At 38.9% G+C, this 21,827-nt stretch overlaps 1 protein-coding gene across 1 annotated transcript; it reads right to left on the bottom strand.

Moving 5' to 3' along the window:
- Positions 1-430: 430 nt before the first annotated feature.
- tnnt2e (troponin T2e, cardiac) lies at positions 431-20,487 on the bottom strand (the record flags this gene model as incomplete). Its single annotated transcript, XM_079755410.1, has 13 exons — positions 431-495; positions 2,732-2,769; positions 4,524-4,614; positions 5,775-5,887; positions 6,258-6,359; positions 7,942-8,019; positions 8,663-8,779; positions 9,342-9,399; positions 9,495-9,516; positions 10,146-10,166; positions 19,532-19,552; positions 19,893-19,919; positions 20,406-20,487. 13 exons carry the CDS (start codon positions 20,485-20,487, stop codon positions 456-458), a joined length of 810 nt encoding a protein of 269 aa, XP_079611536.1. The 3' UTR covers positions 431-455.
- Between the last annotated feature and the right edge of the window lie 1,340 nt (positions 20,488-21,827).

The following is a 21,827-nucleotide window of genomic DNA, read 5'->3' as shown; positions in this document are numbered from 1 at the left end:
TTGTGCCGAAAATATGTGAAATTTAGTTGTTAATAATGTCATTGTCTCTATGTGAATGACTATGAATATAAATTCCCTGATGATTAAATACATTTATGTTGTTAATACAGCTTTTCTTTTGGGGAAGTGTTCGGGTCGTTACATATGAAAATAAACAAAACGAGCAATTCAATCATAAAAGAAATGGCTTATTCTGAAACTGAAGCTGAACTGGCATCCACTCTGGCACACAAAAATATAATTACAGTTTAAAAGGAAAAAAGGGAACCCACACAAAAAACTCTAATTCATATTTATTGTGTTTTGTGCCCGAGCAGATATTAATTTGCTTTGAGGCTGGTTTTGGACTAGTCTACATGAAATGATACCAACAATACAAGTGTAACCCGGTGGTGGTTTACTGTCGCCGTCGTCGGCCGGGCCCCGATGGGCTTTTCCGGCACTAGGGGTCGGGTCTACCTCAGCCGGCCTTTGGCCTTGCCTCGGCCTTTGGCGCTGTGGGGCAAACCAAACAGAATCATGGGTAAGAGGACCTCGTCTGAGACATTAAAGGTGACGCATTATACCACCAGGTGTGATTGATTAGCCGTTCTGCCTCTTCTGACATCACAGGTGGGCGTGTCCACCTAGATGTGCACTGGATAGATCAGTCTACCGGCCTACCCGCTGGACTGTAACAAACGTTACACATCTATCCGTCATACATCTAGGTGGACACGCCCACTTGTGATGTCAGAAGAGGACGAATTTCAAAACGGCTTGCAACAGCTAATCACTCAAACACCTGGTGGCATAATATGTAACTTTTAACCTTTTAACTTTTAATCCTGATCTGGAATGCGTAAAATAATTTGATTCATTTGCACGAATGTTCAAAATCTCTAGCTCTCTCTCTACTTATCTATCTGTCTCTGTCTATCAAGACTATCTATATCAATCTATCCATCTATGTTTCTACAGTATCTCCAACATCTATCTATCCATCTACATATCTACAGTAGCTAGGTTCAGTATATATCTCTCTCAATCTTTTTATTGCTCTCTCTCTCTCTGCGTATGTGGTGCAATGTATGAAGGCCTCCAACATCGCAATTTGTGAATGCATTTCCCTTTCATGAAGAAGAAGTACGTGGAATTAGTGCTTGGTGACAAGATGCAGGGAATGAACAGAAGGAATGGGATATGCCCATGGGGTAGCATGCCTTTAAATGTTGAGGAACTACACAACACATCTCTCACACAGGTCAGGGTTAGATGGTTAGACAACATTGGTTTCCAATTGGCAGCGGTTGTTTACCTTTTAGGTTTATTTAAAGCGTGTTTTTCTATGCACCGTTGGCCTCAACATTTGCCTGCAGTCTAGCTTGACAAAAGGCCCTTGGTTAGAGTGACAGAGTATTAGGACTTACCAAATTTGCATTTCCTTCTGCCTCAAAGACTGGCTGAACTTTTCTTTTTGTACTTACTTATACTGAAGAATGACATTTTTTTTTGTTAAAGAATGAACTTTGATTGAAGACACACTTTTTAAGACATTTGGGGATTTTGAACAGAACTACATTGAGGAAAACTTCAGGAAAATTTGATTGACATCAGACTGATCCCACCAGGGGATGTGGTCGGTTCCGTGGCTTTAACAGAGCAGACGAGGGGCCTCGTTTCATAAAGTTTGCTAACTAAGGAAGACTTCGAAGAACAAAGAGTGAGTCACATCGCCGTGGGTGAGGACACAAGCTTCCCAGGTGATTGATTGGATGATTGATGGTTGGTGATGAGAAGAGGGAAATGAATGAAGAGAGGAAGATTAAAGAAAATTAAGCAATCAATTAAAGAGAGTGATGATTTGGCCGAGACTGGCGTCCGTAGTTACATGAGATGAAGTGTCAGGAGAAACATGATAACAACAAGAAGCATACTCTTTTGATTGTTAAAAATAAGATTTCCATGCATGATATGAGCAAGGCCTTTTGTTGTTTTGTTTTTCCCCCGATGTTCCGATTGAGGATGTCACCATAGAAACCAAAGCAATAACGAAAGCAAAGGCCTGATGGCTTACTTGCCTGCTACGGTGAACGCGTTGGGTAATGAGATATTTAATAGTCTTGTGTGAAGTGAATACAATATAAGGAGCTGTGTGGAGAAAATGTGTATCTGATAGTTGTGCGCGGAGCTCCTGCTGTTGTACTTCCCTGCTCTGTTGTTTGTGGTTCATTTTTAAGAAGTAATTTCAACAATAACCACATGATGTGTGTACAAGCAGAGGAATTCAAATTCAGATTGCTTTAAGTATCCTCTGGGAAATGTTTTGGTTTCAACTGCTCTGCGCAAGATGATAGAAAATACAATAAATGTATAGTAAAAAAGATAACCTGCCATTTTACACCCCGTTTTATGGTGTAATTACCCATATCTTGCCTGCATTGGACCTGATATTGTTGGTGTTTTTACGCCCTGTTTTTGGTGGCAGGGCTAGGGGGCTATAATGGAAGGTTACCATACAAAGATATCAAACACAAAAGTGTTGATGTTGGTGTCAAGTTGTTACTGAAAACTAACCTCCATCTTAAGATGTGTCATTGTGTGAATATTATTGAATAATGGCCTCGTTTCCACCAAGATACTGGGGTTTACATTTCATCTGTCATCTTTGAACAGGAAAAATAAACCAATAAAATAAAACCAAGGCTCTTGTCTCCGAGGAGAGAGGTGATGTCGAGTTCTCCCTGCTTACCTCTGGTTGTCATGAACGCGAGCCAGGAGCTGATTGATCTGTGAAGCACATATAACAACACAAAGGGACAGCGCTAGACAGGTGCACAACAGACACATAATAAAACACAGCACAAGGACTCTCCTGAGCCAGAAACTGGAAGAGACGGCCCTCACTAGACGAACACCACGATAGAGCTTGGTAAGTGATTCACCGATTCTTCAGCACTAACGACTTCAGCCTTTCACCGTGCTTCCAGCTCCAGCGAATCCATTGAATCCACCGACATTGTCGAGCTTGCACCCCCATCGTCAGAATATGCCAGAAGACGTTTGTCAGTCGAATTCTTTTGCTCTCGTGACTTCTGCATGACTATGCTTTTGTTCCGAAAATAAAAGATGAAAGGTTTTTGTTGGGTTTATTATTTTTTCTCTTCCTCCATTTCAATTTCGACTTCTTTTTTATTTTTCCACAGTTGTGTCAACTCTTTGTCAGGCTTCGCAGGGGGCTTCGGCTGCTGGAAAAAGTTTTCTGAAAGGGTCACATCGACTTTGCGTCAAATGATCCCGCTGAAGCGCGAGTCTTTCCAGTCTTCGTCTCGAACAAAGACCTTCGAAAAACCTCAGAAACCCCTTTGTTTCTTTGAATCAGTTTGGCTGGAAGCAGGCTTCAGATGGCTGGCAGACGCGGTTGCTCCACTTCCAACGTTGTCAGCGTTATTTTCCGTGGCATTTTTACCCATCAGATTCGGCTCTACCATCGCCGTAAGAAAACCAGGGTATGTCGTATTATCCTGTTGTGAAAGCGACCCACTCTTCTGAGAGGTGCTCTTCTTGCACCTCCACGGACAGGAAGCAGCAGGAAAAGAGACAAGCAAGTGGTTCGAAGAATGTGAGGGGAGAGGAATAGCATGTGGCACAAGACCGCAAGGCTCAGAATTAAACCCAGGGCGCTACAACCCAGCCTACATAGTTAGCACACAAGGGGAAATGATGGTAGCCCACTTTGGCGGTAACCCCATCTAAGTCCCATTGTTTGAACCGTTATTTCAGTGTGCGACACATACAACACAGACAGGGTTAACGGTACCACCTTACGGTCGTGGGGTCCAGCAAAACCATCGGTCCGTTGTCCCCACAGCGAGTGCTTGCCTGACACTCATAGCAGTAAGTACAATGATCAAATGGAGCCAAACTCTAAACCAGCAGGACCAAGGCCAAACCCGCCTTATGTACTCACAACTTCTGCTGCTCAGAGACTCGGTTCTGAAGCACTTTGATCTGAAAGTTAAGTCAAAGTAGTTTTGTTGTTTTGTTTTCTGTTTTCGATGCAGTTTAACGGTTGATCCCGGTGACCGTTTCAACCGATGCTAGCTAGTGGCTGTTGATGCTTTGCAGAGACAGTGAGCTAAACACCATGTTCTAATTTTTCTTTTGCACATTCCTGCTACTTTAAACTGGTACGACTTCACCAAGCCGAAACAGCTGTTGTGGTTTGTGGTGTTGTTCCAATTTTTAATGAAAGCAACCTCTTCTGTGGAAGCAACATAATCAGTTACATTTTAAATCAAAAGAACAAAGACCTTGCTTTGACATACTTGTCAGTGTGTTCTGAAAAATGCAAGTTATTGCATCTTTAAACTCTTAATTAAAACAACAACAAAATATAATTGAGGAATCATTGCCCTGAAGACTACTCCTGCTGAACATATTAAGTTGTAGCTTTGAATTTGATTATATTTTTACTTTAATATTTTAAGTTCATTGTTGACTTACTTTGTTTTGTGTAGACTTATGAAAAAACAATAACTCACGTCATATTTCTGTTTCTTCAGCACCTCGCACAGATCAAACTTCTCGGCCTCCAACCCCTTTAGCCACTTCCACAGCTCGCTGGCCTTCTCCCTTTAAAACATAGTATATAATATGTATACATAATAATGTCATATACAGAGACAGACCGACACTATCGCTCGACGCTAGTGATTTCCAACCTGGTGCCTGGGTGTAATTGTAAAGATTTCTCTAATCTTTGCTTTGTTCTCCAAACTAAACAAAGTTATGGCATAAAATATTCATATTCTTTGAATGAGTGCAATATTATATATGCTAATCGTAGCCAAAGTTAAGACCAGAAATAGTAGCACGCCTCCACACTTAGATTTAAATAGCCTATGCCACGACAATATTAATAATCAGGCTAACTGATAGTATGCTGTATAAAGGTGTGCAACACTGCTATGCACTACCAGCAATAGGAAGTCATAAAAGCGTCAATGCAGCATTGAATTAAAGAACATTATCTTCTGGTTCTTAGTACCATTCGATTTCTTCCAATCCGCCCCTACCCCTAGGAGTCCATGTGATGTGTCCTCATCTGTCGTCTTAATCAAGGTTCCTTCCCCCTGGCTGTTGGCAGGGCTTCCCCTTGCACTTTAGAGGGCTTAGAGGTAGGTGGGCGTAGTTGCATAATGTGTAATGTGAAGCCCTTTGAAACTGAAACTGTGATTAAGGGCTATACAGATAGAATTGACTTGAATGGATCTGTCCGTCTCACTCTTCAAAAAGCACCTGAGACTCATCTCGTCCGAGGAACGGACTTGTCTCGTATGCATTATTCTGGTGGGATGCTTTAGAAGCACACACTCCGAGGCACTTGGACTACTAATGAAGAGTAAGGAGCTGGCTAGCGACTTTGCCCTTGTATCCATATGAAGTAGAAGTCGATTTTTGTAAACTATTCTTTGTTCTCAGTCCCACCTGGAAGTGTCTTCAGATAAATGAGTGAAAAAGTGAGTGACCTTAAATATAATGTAATCAAAATTAAACCAAAAAAAAGGGATGGAAATAGGACTGCTGGTAAACACTTTATTGTCTACTATATTGTATGCTACACTAACTATAGGCCCTGTCATGTTTTAAACCCCATCATACACAAAGTCAACTCATCCTCAGTCTCCTCGACATCTCGGACTCACCAATCAAGATGTCTGATCTAGGAGGAGGGCGGGGCCTATGGCTCTCTTTGGGACACTGAGGTATAAATGTGGCTTGGCAGGACGTACTTGACTTTATCCTCGTTCAGGTTTTCCATGACCAGAGGCTTCCTGCGGTCGGCCAGAATCTTCCTCTTCTTCTCTCTCCCCGTCTGCTTCTTCGCTCCCTTCTTACTGTCCAGCTTTACACACACACACACACACACACACACACACACACACACACACACACACACACACACACACAAAAAACACAGACAGACAGACCCACACACCCCAACAGACACCAAGACGCACAAATACACAGACAGAGGCAGATGATAGGTTGTGTATATGTTGATGAGAAGTGTGTGCATAAGGTAGGCAGGGACACATATTTTATGTTATATAATACCAAACTATAATTGATAGGCAATATATGGTGTCTGTGGAGGTGTGTGGGTTTGTTGATGCATTTGTGTGTGTGTGTCTGGTATATGTCTTGGTGTCTTTGGAGGTGTGTTAGTTTGTTGATACATTTGAGTGTGTGTCTGTGTGTGTGTGTGTCTGTACCCCGCCGTACTGCACGCTCATGTTGGTCAGGACTTTCTTCTTCTTCAGGTCGTCGTCTTGTTTCTTGCGGACGTCCCCCTGCTCCCTCTTCTCCTTCTCATCCTGTCCACGAGACGACGACATCATCAGCATCATCATGGTAATCATCATCATCATCATCATCACTATCATCATCATGGTATTAATCATTATCATCATCACTATCATCCTCACTATCATCACTATCATCATCATGGTATTAATCATTATCATCATTATCACTATCATCACTATCATCGTCATGGTATTAATCATCATCATCATCATCACTATCATCCTCACTATCATCACTATCATCATCATGGTATTAATCATCATCATCATCACTATCATTATAATGGTATTAATCATCATCATCGTCACTGTCATGATATTAATCATTATCATCATCACCGTCATGGTATGTATCATCATTATCATTATCATCTCTATCATCATCATGGTATAAATAATCATCGTTATCATCATCATGGTATTAATAATCATCATCATCATCATCATCACCACTATCATCATCACTGTCATGGTATTAATCATTATCATCACTATCATCATTATGGTCATGGTATTAATCATCATCATCACTATCATCATCACTGTCATGGTATTAATCATCATCATCACTATCATCATTATGGTCATGGTATTAATCATCATCATCACTATCGTCATCATCGTCATGGTATTAATCATCATCATCACTATCGTCATCATGGTATAAATAACCATCTTTATCATCATTATGGAATTAATAATTATCATCACTATCCTCATCATGATATTAATAATCATAATCATCATATTCATGTTTCTGACGCCTGTGTTTGGTTGACAGGGTCGCACTTGGTGGAAGATATGTAATTAAAATCATCGTGAATATAAATAGCAAAAACTGGCCATAGCGTAGATGTTTTACAAAACAAACCATGGGTCATAAATAAAGTGAAACAGCAACGATTCCAATGTTTGCATCACTCTTCCACTGAAGATGTTCCGTCCAAATCAGGCAGGTCCCTGTGAGTCAAACTAAAAGGCTGCAATATGTTGTTGTTTTTTTATAACTCTGCGCAAGAAAAATAACGACTATGTCAGGGCTGTGACGTGTGTGTGTGAGTGTGAGTGTCTTATTTAATTGTACCTTTATTTTTTTTACTGTTTTTTCTCTCAGTAAAAGAGAGAAAAAGACACTTACACACCCTCTCTGTGTGTAAGTGTGAGTGTTTGAGAGTGTCTTATTCAATTGTACATTTATTTTAAGTGTTTTTCTCTCAGTAAAAGAGAGAAAAACACACACTGTGTCTAAGTGTGTTTGAGTGAAAGCGTCTTATTTAATTGTATCTTTATTTTTACTGTTTTCTCTGAAAGAGAAAAACACTCTCACACACACACTCACCCTGTGTGCGATTGTGTGTGTATGTGTATGTGTGAGAGGACTTTTATTAGTGTGTGTGAACGTTTGTGTGTGTGTGTATGTGTATGTGTGAGAGGACTTTTATTAGTGTGTGTGTGTGTGTGTGAACGTTTGTGTGTGTGTGTATGTGTTTGTGTACGTGTGTGTGTGTGGGCGTGTGTGTGAACGTTTGTGTGTGTGTGTATGTGTTTGTGTACGTGTGTGTGTGTGGGCGTGTGTGTGTGTGAGACTCACAGCCAGGCGGACCTGCCGCTCCTTCTCCTGATCTGCGCGGATCCTCTGCTGCTCTGCCCGCTCAGTACGCCGGTTCTCCTGCTCACACAACACACACACACACACACACACACACGCATACACAAACCGAACAAATACACACACAGACAGACAGACACACACAATGTCACAGATACAAAGAGTGAGTGAGGAACTACCAGTCCTCTGTCCCTGTGAACTGGGAGTCTGCAGGTCGTTCCAGAAAGACTCGGCCTCCGTATGATTCTGTTGAGGAGAATTGTGTGTGTGTGCGTGTGTTGTTTGGACTATTCTGTTGTGTGTGTGTGTGTGTGCATAGTCTGTTGACGAGAGTTGCGTTTGTTCTGTTGATGGGAGTTGTGTGTGAGTGTGTGTGTGTGTGTTATGTACTATTCCGTTGATGAAGAGTTGTGTTTGTGAGTGTTCACACTAATCTGTTGACGGCTCCCGCAAGTGTGTGCGTCTGAACTACTCTGTTGCCGAGTGCTGTGTGTGTTTGTGTGTCTGTGAATGAGTGTGTCTGTGTCTGCGTATGTCTGAGCGTCTGTGTGTTTGTCTGCTTGTGTGTCTGTGTGTGTGTGTCTGCGTCTTTCAGGTGTGTGTGTCTATGTGTGTGAGCGTGTCTGCCTGCGTCTGTCCGAGTGTCTGTGTGTGTGTGTGAGTGTGTGTGTGTGTGTGTGTGTGTGTGTGTGTGTGTGCGTACTATTCTCTGGACCAGAGCCACCAGCTCCTCCTCCTCCTTCTTCCTCTGGATGAAGTGAGCGTCGATCAGGGACTGCAGCTCCCCCAGATCCTTTTCCTGCCGCTTCCTGTGGATGTCCTGGTGGACAGACAGACAGACAGACAGACGCACAGACAGACAGACACAAAGCACAGACAGGCAGACAGACAGAAAGCACAAACAGGCAGGCAGACAGACAGACAGACACAAAGCACACACACACACACAGACAGACACACAAACAGGCAGACAGACACACACACAGACACAAAGCACACACACACACAGACACAAAGCACACACACACACAGACCCAAAGCACAGACACACACAGAGACACACAGACACAAAGCACAGACACAAAGCACAGACAAAGCAGACACACACAGACAGACACAAAGCACAGACACACACAAACAGGCAGACAGACAGACACAAAGCACAGACACACACACACACAGACACAAAGCACAGAGAAAGCAGACACACAGACAAAGCACACAGACACACACATGCACACTCCTAAGTTCAACAGTGTGCCCCTCACCAATCTGAGATATTCAGCGAATTGTACTGGGATGGTGGTTCAAATGTCAACGGGTCCACATCATCATCTTGACGCCCCTGACCTCTGCTGCTCTGAACCAAAGAAGAAACTCACGTCAAAGTCCACTTTGTCTCCATCCGAAGGCTTGGGAACCGTGATGTTTGGCGCGAACCTAAGAAAGGAATCACGCCGATCCTTTATCTTCATTTTCGTTTTTGGGGTTTTGTTGGATGTTGATGTCAGGTTGATGAATGGCAAAAGACTTACTTCGCTTTGGGTCTTACATCGTCTGCTTATAATTATATGAAATGAATCAAATGATATAGTCAAAATGAATACAGAAAAAGACTCTGAAACCAAAAACCATATTTTTTTGTTTAAATTAAATATATATATATATATATATTTTGGATGAATGTAAAAACTATTTGAGGTTGCTCGCTCACCTTGGTTTTCTTTTGAGTTAAACCACCGCAGTTAGCAAAACGATTAAAAAATACACAGAAAAACAAGGTTAACAAAAATGTATGAGTATATAAATGCAGACACACACACACAACACACAAACTTCTGCTTTTATTTACACCCAACAAGCCGTAATGAGGAGGAAGAGGAATAGATCATTATCGCTGTTCTACTCATTAGCTGAATTGTGTTCACTCACACGTACACAAGGACGCTTGCAGACACGCACACGCATGCACACACACGCACACCAACAACACACACATGAGTGGTTCAAATAGGATGTGAAACTAAATATGTCAAATCTGCTCATGAAAAGGAAGGCGACATATTAATGCATTGACATTCAATTTGTTTATTCAGTGTTATTGGATAAACATTCAACAAAGAGGAAACTTACTGGGAATACAAATTTAATGCAGCGGTGTATAGTTAATAAAAAATAAAAGTTACCTTCTTCTGCAGCAAAAGGCTCTAAAAGGTACAACGTAAAATGAGAAATAGAAAAAAACGATTAGTTAAGCTCAATTAAAAGCCGTTGCATCAAAATTTTAAGTTAACTTGAATTATGATGAAATAATATATTTCCAATTACAGAAAACATTTATTTGAACATACTAAATAGCTAAATGCGTATATTCAGGGAGCGATTTGTATGGGGGGATGGGAGGGATCACCTCTGTTATTCTATTTTGGGGGGGAATTAAATGTTTCATGTCTTTTCAGTTTGCATTAAAGATGAATGTTTATTACCATTAAAAAGGAGTGTTACCCCTTATGTTTTTTTTCAGGACTACCAATGAAACGACAGTGTTACCCCTTATGTTTTTTTTAATGACGATCAATAAAAAACGACAGTGTTACCCCTTACTAACTATTTAATGTTGAAGTTTGTCTTGTTTGTATGTGCCTGACCACAAATGAAGTTCCCTCACGGCGGCTGAAAGAAAACAACAGTGTTACCCCTTATGTTTTTTAATGACGGCCAATAAAAAAACTACAGTGTTAAGCCCTTTCACTTTTTTTCATGTTGACCAATAAAAAAACGACAGTGCTACCCCTTATGTTTTTTTAATGACGGCAGACAAAAAATGAGTGTTAGCCCTTACGCTTTTTTTACATGACGGCCGATAAAAAACAAGTTCTTTATCAACCAATAAAAAACAACAGTGTTACCCCTAATGATTTTTTCATGAAGACCAATAAAAAATGGAACGTTTAACAGTGTCACCCCTTATGTTTTTTTCATGACGACCGAAAAAACAAAAGTGTAAGCCCTTACTAACTGTTTATTGTTGAAGTATGTCTTGTTTGTATGTGCCTGACCACAAATGAAGTTCCCTTACGGGAAAAATAAAGTTATTTGAACTTGATTTACGTTTTTTTTTCATGACGACCGATAGATAACAGCAGTGATACCCCTTATGTTTTATTACATGACGACCGATAAAAAAACGACAATTTTACCCCTTATGTTTTTTACATGACGACTGATAAAAAACGACATTGTTAGCCCTTAAGTTTTTTACTGACGGCCGATAAAAAACTACAGTGTTCAGCCTTACACTTTTTTTCATGACGACCAATAAGAAACGACAGTGTTACCCCTTATGATTTTTTTAATGACGATCAATAAAAAAAAACAGTGTTACCCCTTATGATTTTTTTAATGACGATCAATAAAAAAAAACAGTGTTACTCCTTATGCTTTTTTTAATGACGGCCGATAAAAAACTACAGTGTAAACCCTTACCGTTTTTTTCATGACGACCAATAAAAAACAGTGATACCCCTTATGTTTTATTACATGACGACCGATAAAAAAATGACAGTTTTACCCCTTATGTTTTTTACATGACGACTGATAAAAAACAACATTGTTAGCCCTTAAGTTTTGTACTGACGGCCGATAAAAAACTACAGTGTTCAGCCTTACGCTTTTTTTCATGACGACCAATAAGAAACGACAGTGTTACCCCTTATGATTTTTTTAATGACGATCAATAAAAAAAAAACAGTGTTACCCCTTATGATTTTTTTAATGACGATCAATAAAAAAAAACAGTGTTACCCCTTATGTTTTTTTTAATGACGCCGACAAAAAACGACAGTGTTACCCCTTATGTTTTTTTTAATGACGGCCAACAAAAAACGACAGTGTTAGCCATTACGCTTTTTTTACATGAAGACCAATAAAAAACGGAAGGTTTAACAGTGTCACCCCTTATGTTTTTTCTCATGACGACCGAAAAAACAAAAGTGTAAGCCCTTACTAACTGTTTATTGTTAAAGTATGTCTTGTTTGTATTTGACTGACCACAAATGAAGTTCCCTTACTGGAAAAATAAAGTTATTTGAATTTGATTTACGTTTTTTTTTCATGACGACCGATAGATAACAACAGTGTTACCCCTTATGCTTTTTTAATGACTGCCAATAAAAAACTACAGCGTAAACCCTTACAGTTTTTTTTATGACGACCAATAAAAAACAGTGATACCCCTTATGTTTTATTACATGACGACCGATAAAAAACGACAGTGTTACCCCTTATGTTTTTTTACATGACGACCGATAAAAAACGACAGTGATACCCCTTATGTTTTTTTACATGACGACTGATAAAAAACGACAGTGTTACCCCTTATGATTTTTTAAATGACGGATCAATAAAAAAAAACAGTGTTACCCCTTATGATTTTTTAAATGACGATCAATAAAAAAAAACAGTGTTACCCCTTATGATTTTTTTAATGACGATCAATAAAAAAAAACAGTGTTACCCCTTATGATTTTTTTAATGACGGCCAACAAAAAACGACAGTGTTAGCCATTACGCTTTTTTTACATGACGACCGATAAAAACTAAGTTTTTTATCAACCGATAAAAAACAACAGTGTTACCCCTTATGTTTTTTTCATGAAGACCAATAAAAAACGGAAAGTTGAACAGTGTTACCCCTTATGTTTTTTTCATGAAGACCAATAAAATACGGAAGGTTTAACAGTGTCACCCCTAATGTTTTTTCTCATGACGACCGAAAAAACAAAAGTGTAAGCCCTTACTAACTGTTTATTGTTGAAGTATGTCTTGTTTGTATGTGACTGACCACAAATGAAGTTCCCTTACGGGAAAAATAAAGTCATTTGAATTTGATTTACGTTTTTTTTTCATGACGACCGATAGATAACAACAGTGTTACCCCTTATGCTATTTTAATGACGGACGATTAAAAACTACAGTGTAAACCCTTACCGTTTTTTTCATGACGACCAATAAAAAACGAGTGTTACCCCTTATGTTTTATTACATGACGACCGATAAAAAACGACATTGTTACCCCTTATGTTTTTTTTTTATGGTGACCTATAAAAAACAACAGTGATACCCCTTACGTTTTATTACATGATGACTGATAAAAAACGACAGTGTTAGCCCTTAAGTTTTTTACTGACGACCGATAAAAAACTACAGTGTTCAGTCCTACGCTTTTTTTCATGACGACCAATAAGAAAAAAGTGTTACCCCTTATGTTTTTTTACATGACGACCGATAAAAAACGACATTGTTACCCCTTATGTTTTATTACATGACGACCGATAAAAAAACGACAGTTTTACCCCTTATGTTTTTTTACATGACGACTGATAAAAAACGACAGTGTTAGCCCTTAAGTTTTTTACTGACGGCCGATAAAAAACTACAGTGTTCAGCCTTAAGCTTTTTTTCATGACGACCAATAAGAAACGACAGTGTTACCCCTTATGATTTTTTTAATGACGATCAATAAAAAAAAAACAGTGTTACCCCTTATGATTTTTTTAATGACGATCAATAAAAAAAAACAGTGTTACCCCTTACGTTTTTTTTAATGACGGCCGACAAAAAACGACAGTGTTACCCCTTATGTTTTTTTTAATGACGGCCAACAAAAAACGACAGTGTTAGCCATTACGCTTTTTTTACATGACGGCCGATAAAAAATATGTTTTTTATCAACCAATAAAAAACAGCAGTGTTACCCCTTATGTTTTTTTCATGAAGACCAATAAAAAACGGAAGGTTTAACAGTGTCACCCCTTATGTTTTTTCTCATGACGACCGAAAAAACAAAAGTGTAAGCCCTTACTAACTGTTTATTGTTGAAGTATGTCTTGTTTGCATGTGACTGACCACAAATGAAGTTCCCTTACGGGAAAAATAAAGTTATTTGAATTTGATTTACGTTTTTTTTTTCATGACGACCGATAGATAACAACAGTGTTACCCCTTATGCTTTTTTAATGACGGCCAATAAAAAACAGTGATACCCCTTATGTTTTATAACATGACGACTGATAAAAAATGACAGTGTTACCCCTTATGATTTTTTAAATGACGATCAATAAAAAAAAACAGTTTTACCCCTTATGATTTTTTAAATGACGATCAATAAAAAAAAACAGTGTTACCCCTTATGATTTTTTTAATGACGATCAATAAAAAAAAACAGTGTTACCCCTTATGATTTTTTTAATGACGGCCAACAAAAAACGACAGTGTTAGCCATTACGCTTTTTTTACATGACGGCCGATGAAAAATAAGTTTTTTATCAACCAATAAAAAACAACAGTGTTACCCCTTATGTTTTTTAATGACGGCCAATAAAAAAACTACAGTGTTAAGCCCTTTCACTTTTTTCATGTTGACCAATAAAAAAACGACAGTGTTACCCCTTATGTTTTTTTTAATGACGGCCGACAAAAAACGACAGTGTTAGCCCTTATGCTTTTTTTACATGACGGCCGATAAAAAACAAGTTTTTTATCAACCAATAAAAAACAACAGTGTTACCCCTAATGTTTTTTTCATGAAGACCAATAAAAAACGGAACGTTTAACAGTGTCACCTCTTATGTTTTTTCTCCTGACGACCGAAAAAACAAAAGTGTAAGCCCTTACTAACTGTTTATTGTTGAAGTATGTCTTGTTTGTATGTGCCTGACCACAAATGAAGTTCCCTTATGGGAAAAATAAAGTTATTTGAATTTGATTTACGTTTTTTTTTCATGACGACCGATAAATAACAACAGTGTTACCCCTTATGCTTTTTTTAATGACGGCCGATAAAAAACTACTGTGTAAACCCTTACCGTTTTTTTCATGACGACCAATAAAAAACAGTGATACCCCTTATGTTTTATTACATGACGACTGATAAAAAAACGACAGTGTTACCCCTTATGTTTTTTTTATGGTGACCTATAAAAACAACAGTGATACCCCTTACGTTTTATAACATGACGACTGATAAAAAACAACAGTGTTAGCCCTTAAGTTTTTTACTGACGGCCGATAAAAAACAACAGTGTTACCCCTTATGTTTTTTTTAATGACGGTCAACAAAAAACGAGTGTTAGCCATTATGCTTTTTTTTACATGACGGCCGATAAAAAATAAGTTTTTTATCAACCGATAAAAAACGACAGTGTTAGCCCTTAAGTTTTTTACTGACGACCGGTAAAAAACTACAGTGTTCAGCCTTACGCTCTTTTTCATGACGACCAATATAAAACAGTGATAACCCTTATGTTTTATTACATGACGACTGATAAAAAACGACAGTGTTACCCCTTATGATTTTTTAAATGACGATCAATAAAAAAAAACAGTGTTACCCCTTATGATTTTTTAAATGACGATCAATAAAAAAAAACAGTGTTACCCCTTATGATTTTTTTAATGACAATCAATAAAAAAAAACAGTGTTACCCCTTATGATTTTTTTAATGACGGCCAACAAAAAACGACAGTGTTAGCCATTACGCTTTTTTTGCATGACGGCCGATAAAAAATACGTTTTTTATCAACCAATAAAAAACAACAGTGTTACCCCTTATGTTTTTTTCATGAAGACCAATAAAAAACGGAAGGTTTAACAGTGTCACCCCTTATGTTTTTTCTCATGACGACCGAAAAAACAAAAGTGTAAGCCCTTACTAACTGTTTATTGTTGAAGTATGTCTTGTTTGTATGTGACTGACCACAAATGAAGTTCCCTTACGGGAAAAATAAAGTTATTTGAATTTTATTTACGTTTTCTTTTCATGACGACCGATAGATAACAACAGTGTTACCCCTTATGCTTTTTTAATGACGGCCAATAAAAAACTACAGTGTAAACTCTTACAGTTTTTTCATGACGACCAATAAAAAACAGTGATACCCCTTATGTTTCATTACATGACGACTGATAAAAAACGACAGTGTTACCCCTTATGTTTTTTACATGTTGACCGATAAAAAACGACATTGTTACCCCTTATGTTTTTTTTATGGTGATCTATAAAAAACAAGTGATACCCCTTATGTTTTATTACATGACGACTGATAAAAAACGACAGTGTTAGCCCTTAAGTTTTTTTTACTGACGGCCGATAAAAAACTAGTGTTCAGCCTTACGCTTTTTTTCATGACGACCAATAAGAAACGACAGTGTTACCCCTTATGATTTTTTTAATGACGATCAATAAAAAAAAAGTGTTACCCCTTATGTTTTTTTTAATGACGGCCGACAAAAAACGACAGTGTTAGCCATTACGCTTTTTTTACATGACGGCTGATAAAAAACAAGTTTTTTATCAACCAATAAAAAACAACAGTGTTAGCCATTACGCTTTTTTTACATGACGGCCGATAAAAAATACGTTTTTTATCAACCAATAAAAAACAACAGTGTTACCCCTTATGTTTTTTTCATGAAGACCAATAAAAACCGGAAGGTTTAACCGTGTTACCCCTTATGTTTTTTCTCATGACGACCGAAAAAACAAAAGTGTAAGCCCTTACTAACTGTTTATTGTTGAAGTATGTCTTTTTTGTATGTGACTGACCACAAATGAAGTTCCCTTACGGGAAAAATAAAGTTATTTGAATTTGATTTACGTTTTTTTTTCATGACGACCGACAGATAACAACAGTGTTACCCCTTATGCTTTTTTAATGAAGGCCGATAAAAAACTACAGTGTAAACCCTTACAGTTTTTTTCATGACGACCAATAAAAAACAGTGATACCCCTTGTTTTATTACATGACGACTGATAAAAAAACGACAGTGTTACCCCTTATGTTTTTTTACATGACGACCGATAAAAAACGACATTGTTACCCCTTTTGTTTTTTTTTATGGTGACCTATAAAAAACAACAGTGATACCCCTTATGTTATTTTACATGACGACTGATAAAAAACTACAGTGTTAGCCCTTAAGTTTTTTACTGACGGCCGATAAAAAACAACAGTGTTCAGCCTTACGCTTTTTTTCATGACGACCAATAAGAAACGACAGTGTTACCCCTTATGATTTTTTTAATGACGATCAATAAAAGAAAACAGTGTTACCCCTTATGTTTTTTTAATGACGGCCGAAAGAAAACGACAGTGTTAGCCATTACGCTTTTTTTCATGACAACCAATAAAAGACGACAGTGATACCCCTTATGTCTTTTAATGACGGCCGATAAAAATTCTTACGCTTTTTTTCATGACGACCAATATAACACGACCGTGTTACCCCTTATGTTTTTTAACATGACGGCCGACAAAAAAACGACAGTGTTACCCCTTGTAGGAGCAATAGGTCTAATTAGTGAAGCTTCAGTTTGACAGTCCGTTTTCCCTTCGACGCATACCTCATCCAATATCCACAAAAATAATCCACCGGACCACGATGTGAAGTTTAAAAGGTTTACTTGTCAAACGCAAAATACAAAAATCCTTTCCCACAATGAGGTTATGATTAGAGGTAAGAGATAGAAAGAGAGCGAGAGAAAGAGAGAGAGATAAAAAGAGGTCAAGGTTGTTATCCTGACAGTCTGTCCCCGGCAGTTAACACAATTAAGTTCCTATAACACTTCAAAATAAAGTAATTAAATGTGCTGTTACGGTTGCGGACCGACGCCCCGCCCTCATGGGTAAAACCCTCAGTTTGTCGATGGCCATGCAGATGACCATGTGTTTTTTCCCGCATGTGATTTGTTTACCATGATGTTAATTTTGATGTGCCTTTCCCCGGACGTGATTGGTTGCTGCATCGGAAAGCCGAGGATCCGAGGAAGACAAAAGACGGGCGAGCTCAACATTCGCGGCAGCTTGTCTCGGATTTGCAGCTTGCCGTTTAGGTCTTGAAATGCTTATTTTTTACTTGATTGATGCTCTTGTTAGCTACCTGGGAACTGGGCCAGGGAAAGTTTGTTAGAAGTTATCGAAAACCGACACGCAGTTACACCTTTGTTTAGGAACACTAGGCGCAGGGGTGCTGTTCCACTCGTGTATTTTGGGGAGCTTTTCTTTGGTTATATTAATTTCTTTGATTTGGACAGCACCCAACGGCCCTTTTCCTTTTGTAGTTTTGCCTCCTCTGTTTGTGTTTAATTGATTAACCCAAGATCCGGGTTGAATAAACAACTTTAAGTTAACCAAAGACATCTGGTTTTATGTTGCCACCCCTCTCCCTAGCGGGGGACGTAACATGTGCGCCTACACCAAAAATATTGCAAGTGAATTTCAAAATAAAATTTGGTATATTCAAAATGAACACAATTAACTATTATATTATTTCACTTGTGAAAATCCAAACGTCATCGTAAAATATGAACTTAAATAAAGCAAATGGGCATTTAGGCTCCTACACCCCTTACGCTTTTTTTCATGACGACCGATAAAAAACGACTGTGTTACCCCTTACTGTTTATTGTTGAAGTGTGTCTTGTTTGTATGTGCCTGACCAGAAATAAAGTTCCCTCACTGGAAAAATAAAGTTATTTGAATTTGAATCACGTGATTTTTCATGACCACCGATCGAAAACGACAGCAGGCGAATTTCAGATCAAGCAGGCGCTGCGTTCCCTTGCCTAACATAATGCATTCTGGGATCAAAACGTCAGAAATGCTGGTGATAACTTCCCTATGCGCATGTCACATGAGTTAGAAAACTCGTGGGAGCTCCAGGGTAACTCCCTCCGTCTGCATTTCTGTGCATATGGTCTCAAATAAAGGCAGACATAAGACACTCCCCTCAACACATCAAAACGTTGCCCTGGTTGGTTGGAATTACCAAGTTGGAAATGACATAACTCCTTTCAAAGAGGCGTGCCCTCTCCCAAACTATGCTTGTTCAAGCTACGAGAAGTGCACCTGTGTCCGACTTGACATGGTGGGAACTTGAACTTTTTCTGACTCGTTTCGGCGGAATTCTCAAGTCTCGTGCATGCATGCGCTCAGATGCAGACAATCTGAAACACGCCTAGTGTGTGTCCCCTTATGTTATTTTTATGACCGCAGATAGAAAACGACAGTGTTACCCCTTAAGTTTTATTGAATGACGACAACAGTGATACCCCCTTTATTTTTTTTTGGGACGGATAGGAGGGATCAACCTCTGTTATTAATTTTTTTTTGGAAAAAAAATGTTTCATGTCTTTTTAATTTGCCTTAAAGATGAATGTTCAACTGTTTGAAATGTAGGCTAATAGGGCATCATTTGACAAATCGCACCCTGCGTGTATTTATCTTGCCATAGTTCAAAAGCATCGCTAGGAGCCTTGAAGGTCTCACAAACACACACTTAAAAGCAGTTGCTGCAATACCTTTGTCTGAGTGCATCAAAGTTCTCAAGCAAATGTCAGCCAGCCGATATTTAATTTGGTAGTGAAACACCCACCAATGTTATCAAGCCAGAGCTGGGGGGTTGGGAGAGGGGGGGGGGGGCACACTGAAAAGGAGCAAAGCCGATATTGACAGGAATAGACTCTCAGAAGCAGTTAAATGACAGCTGATGAAAGCCATGGAAACTGTTACCTTCAGCTGCAGTCGGTGGTTCTGTTTGGGATGGAAAGTTGGGATTTTTTTTCCACAGTGAAGTTAGAAACTAGAAACGGTTTCGATGGACTAAAGATGGGAATGCTCCAAGCTTTAATAGGGTTACCATGAAATGTGGAGCCTGTTAATATGCATCTACATGTTTTCCACACGTGAAAACGTATAGTGTTGTGTATGTTTTTTACGTATAAATACATACAAGCCTCTATGTATTCATACAGTCCAACTTGTAATGAAATAACATTAATACAAAATATACACACATTAAAATATCGAAGTATATATAAAAACAACTAGTATGGGGAGAATAACGAAAATTATGAAATAAGAGAACCTTTACCTTCGACTTCAAGAGGCAACTCCTCATCTACAACAGAGTAAAGGACATTTGAAATTAACCAGCTGAGTATATTTCTATATATACTCATACTACTTCATGTATGTATATTCGGTCCTTAAAGATGGATGACATTGTTCATAAGACGGCACAAGGTGAGACGTTTGGCCAATTATAGACACCTTGATAAAAGCCCTGTTATCTGACACGGTGATTCAACACCGCACCAAAGCACAAAGCGAGATGTTTCCCATTAAAAACCCACATTTCACCCATCATTCATATCATAACATGCAATTTCCGTTTGATTTGTGGACACGTTAGGTTGTCGCGATAAGTAGGCCTACGCCTGTTTATCGCTAATCTATTTATTTTTTATTTGTGTGATGGTACAATTAAAGGTCCAATTAAATAAAAGTCCTCTCACACACACACACACACACACACAGGGTGAGAGTGTTTTCTCTCTCTCTCTATATATATATATATATGTATACAGCAAAAGCATCCAGTCACCTTCTGAAGTCAGTAATGAATCCAAAACACTGTTCACACAGAGCAGGAGCTCTGTGTGATATTCGATGCAAATCCCTCGCATGCAACACTGAACACCGGAAGCAAAAACCCGTTTACGGAACTAATCCTCACGCGGCCAAACAGCCAGACGGCGGGATTATAAAGTGTACGGTTGTTTACCGTTCGACAATAAACTGTTTAAAACTAATGGGTTTAAAACTCACTGTTCAGAGGACGAAAAGGACAGCCCTGTGTGAATGTGGTCGGCAGCATTGCTAGCATTGCTACGCTATTTGAGCCGAGGCGTTAAAGGTATGGTCCGAAATCAGGCACATTTCCCGCTGTCTCTGGCATTTCACAACATTGAATGTGAATTTCATTACATTTGTAACGTCTACACAATTTCTCACAAGTGCTTTGACACCCATGAGAAATTATTTCATGAAGGTCAGATAACGATTTATGTTACAGGCAGGCTAAATGCATGTTAATTAATGTGTTAATGAAGGCCCACCTTGTGATGGGTATGACAACCGACTAATTAATTAACACCTTTGTTAGTAACTCAATTAGTTACAAGTGGACCACACCTTATTTAGGCATAACACCTGGTAAGAACTCAACAGTGGTTTATAAATGTAAGGCCTATTGACAACAACACATCACATTTTCCGATCCGAATTTGTGGCTGAGAGACAATGTTTTAGCGTGACATGTATCAAACAAATAAACCGAACCACCAGAATACACAAACCTCTGTTGTACCTCCTGTCAACTTGTTTTCTCACTCAAAAACAACCGGGTTTAAAAGTACACAGAGAACCCTGACACAGCGACAGTCTATAGTTTTAAGGGCCATGCAAGAAGCCTTTTTTACCTTCTTCCTGCTCCTCTTCCACCTCTGAGGAGACAAAAATCCGATCATAGAAGTATTGAGTCTTCAGTGAACCTTGCGGGACACTGATTGACTGCAACCGATTTCGACAATTTATTTTTCACTCCTACCTTCTTCCCTGGAACGAACACAAACACAAACACACAGACAGAGACAGAAGGGACGTTGGTTTAAGGGTTCCTCTCTGGGGTGAATGGATTATCTTGACGACGGCCTGGGCCACATCACTTACTGTGTCCCCTCCACCTCCACCTCTACGACGTCCTCCACCTCTACGATGTCCTCCACCTCTTCAGTCGTCTGTCCTTCAGACATCTTGGATTTTCTGTTACCAGAGTTTCATCGCGATGGGGAAAAACAACAATTAAAGAAAGAAGCAATATTTCGTTCGTTTTAGAGACGATGGAGGTTAATTGAAACTGCGCTCAATCTACGCTTTATCTTTACCTGTGTTTTGATGGGACCCTCAGACTTTGATGGGACACACAAACACACACACACACACACACACACACACACACAAACAT

This window comes from Pollachius pollachius (assembly GCF_949987615.1).
Source record: "Pollachius pollachius genome assembly, chromosome: 18".
Taxonomy (NCBI): Eukaryota; Metazoa; Chordata; class Actinopteri; order Gadiformes; family Gadidae; genus Pollachius; species Pollachius pollachius.
The sequence above is the reverse complement of the archived record's forward strand: the minus strand, read 5'-3'. Positions and strand labels throughout refer to the sequence as shown.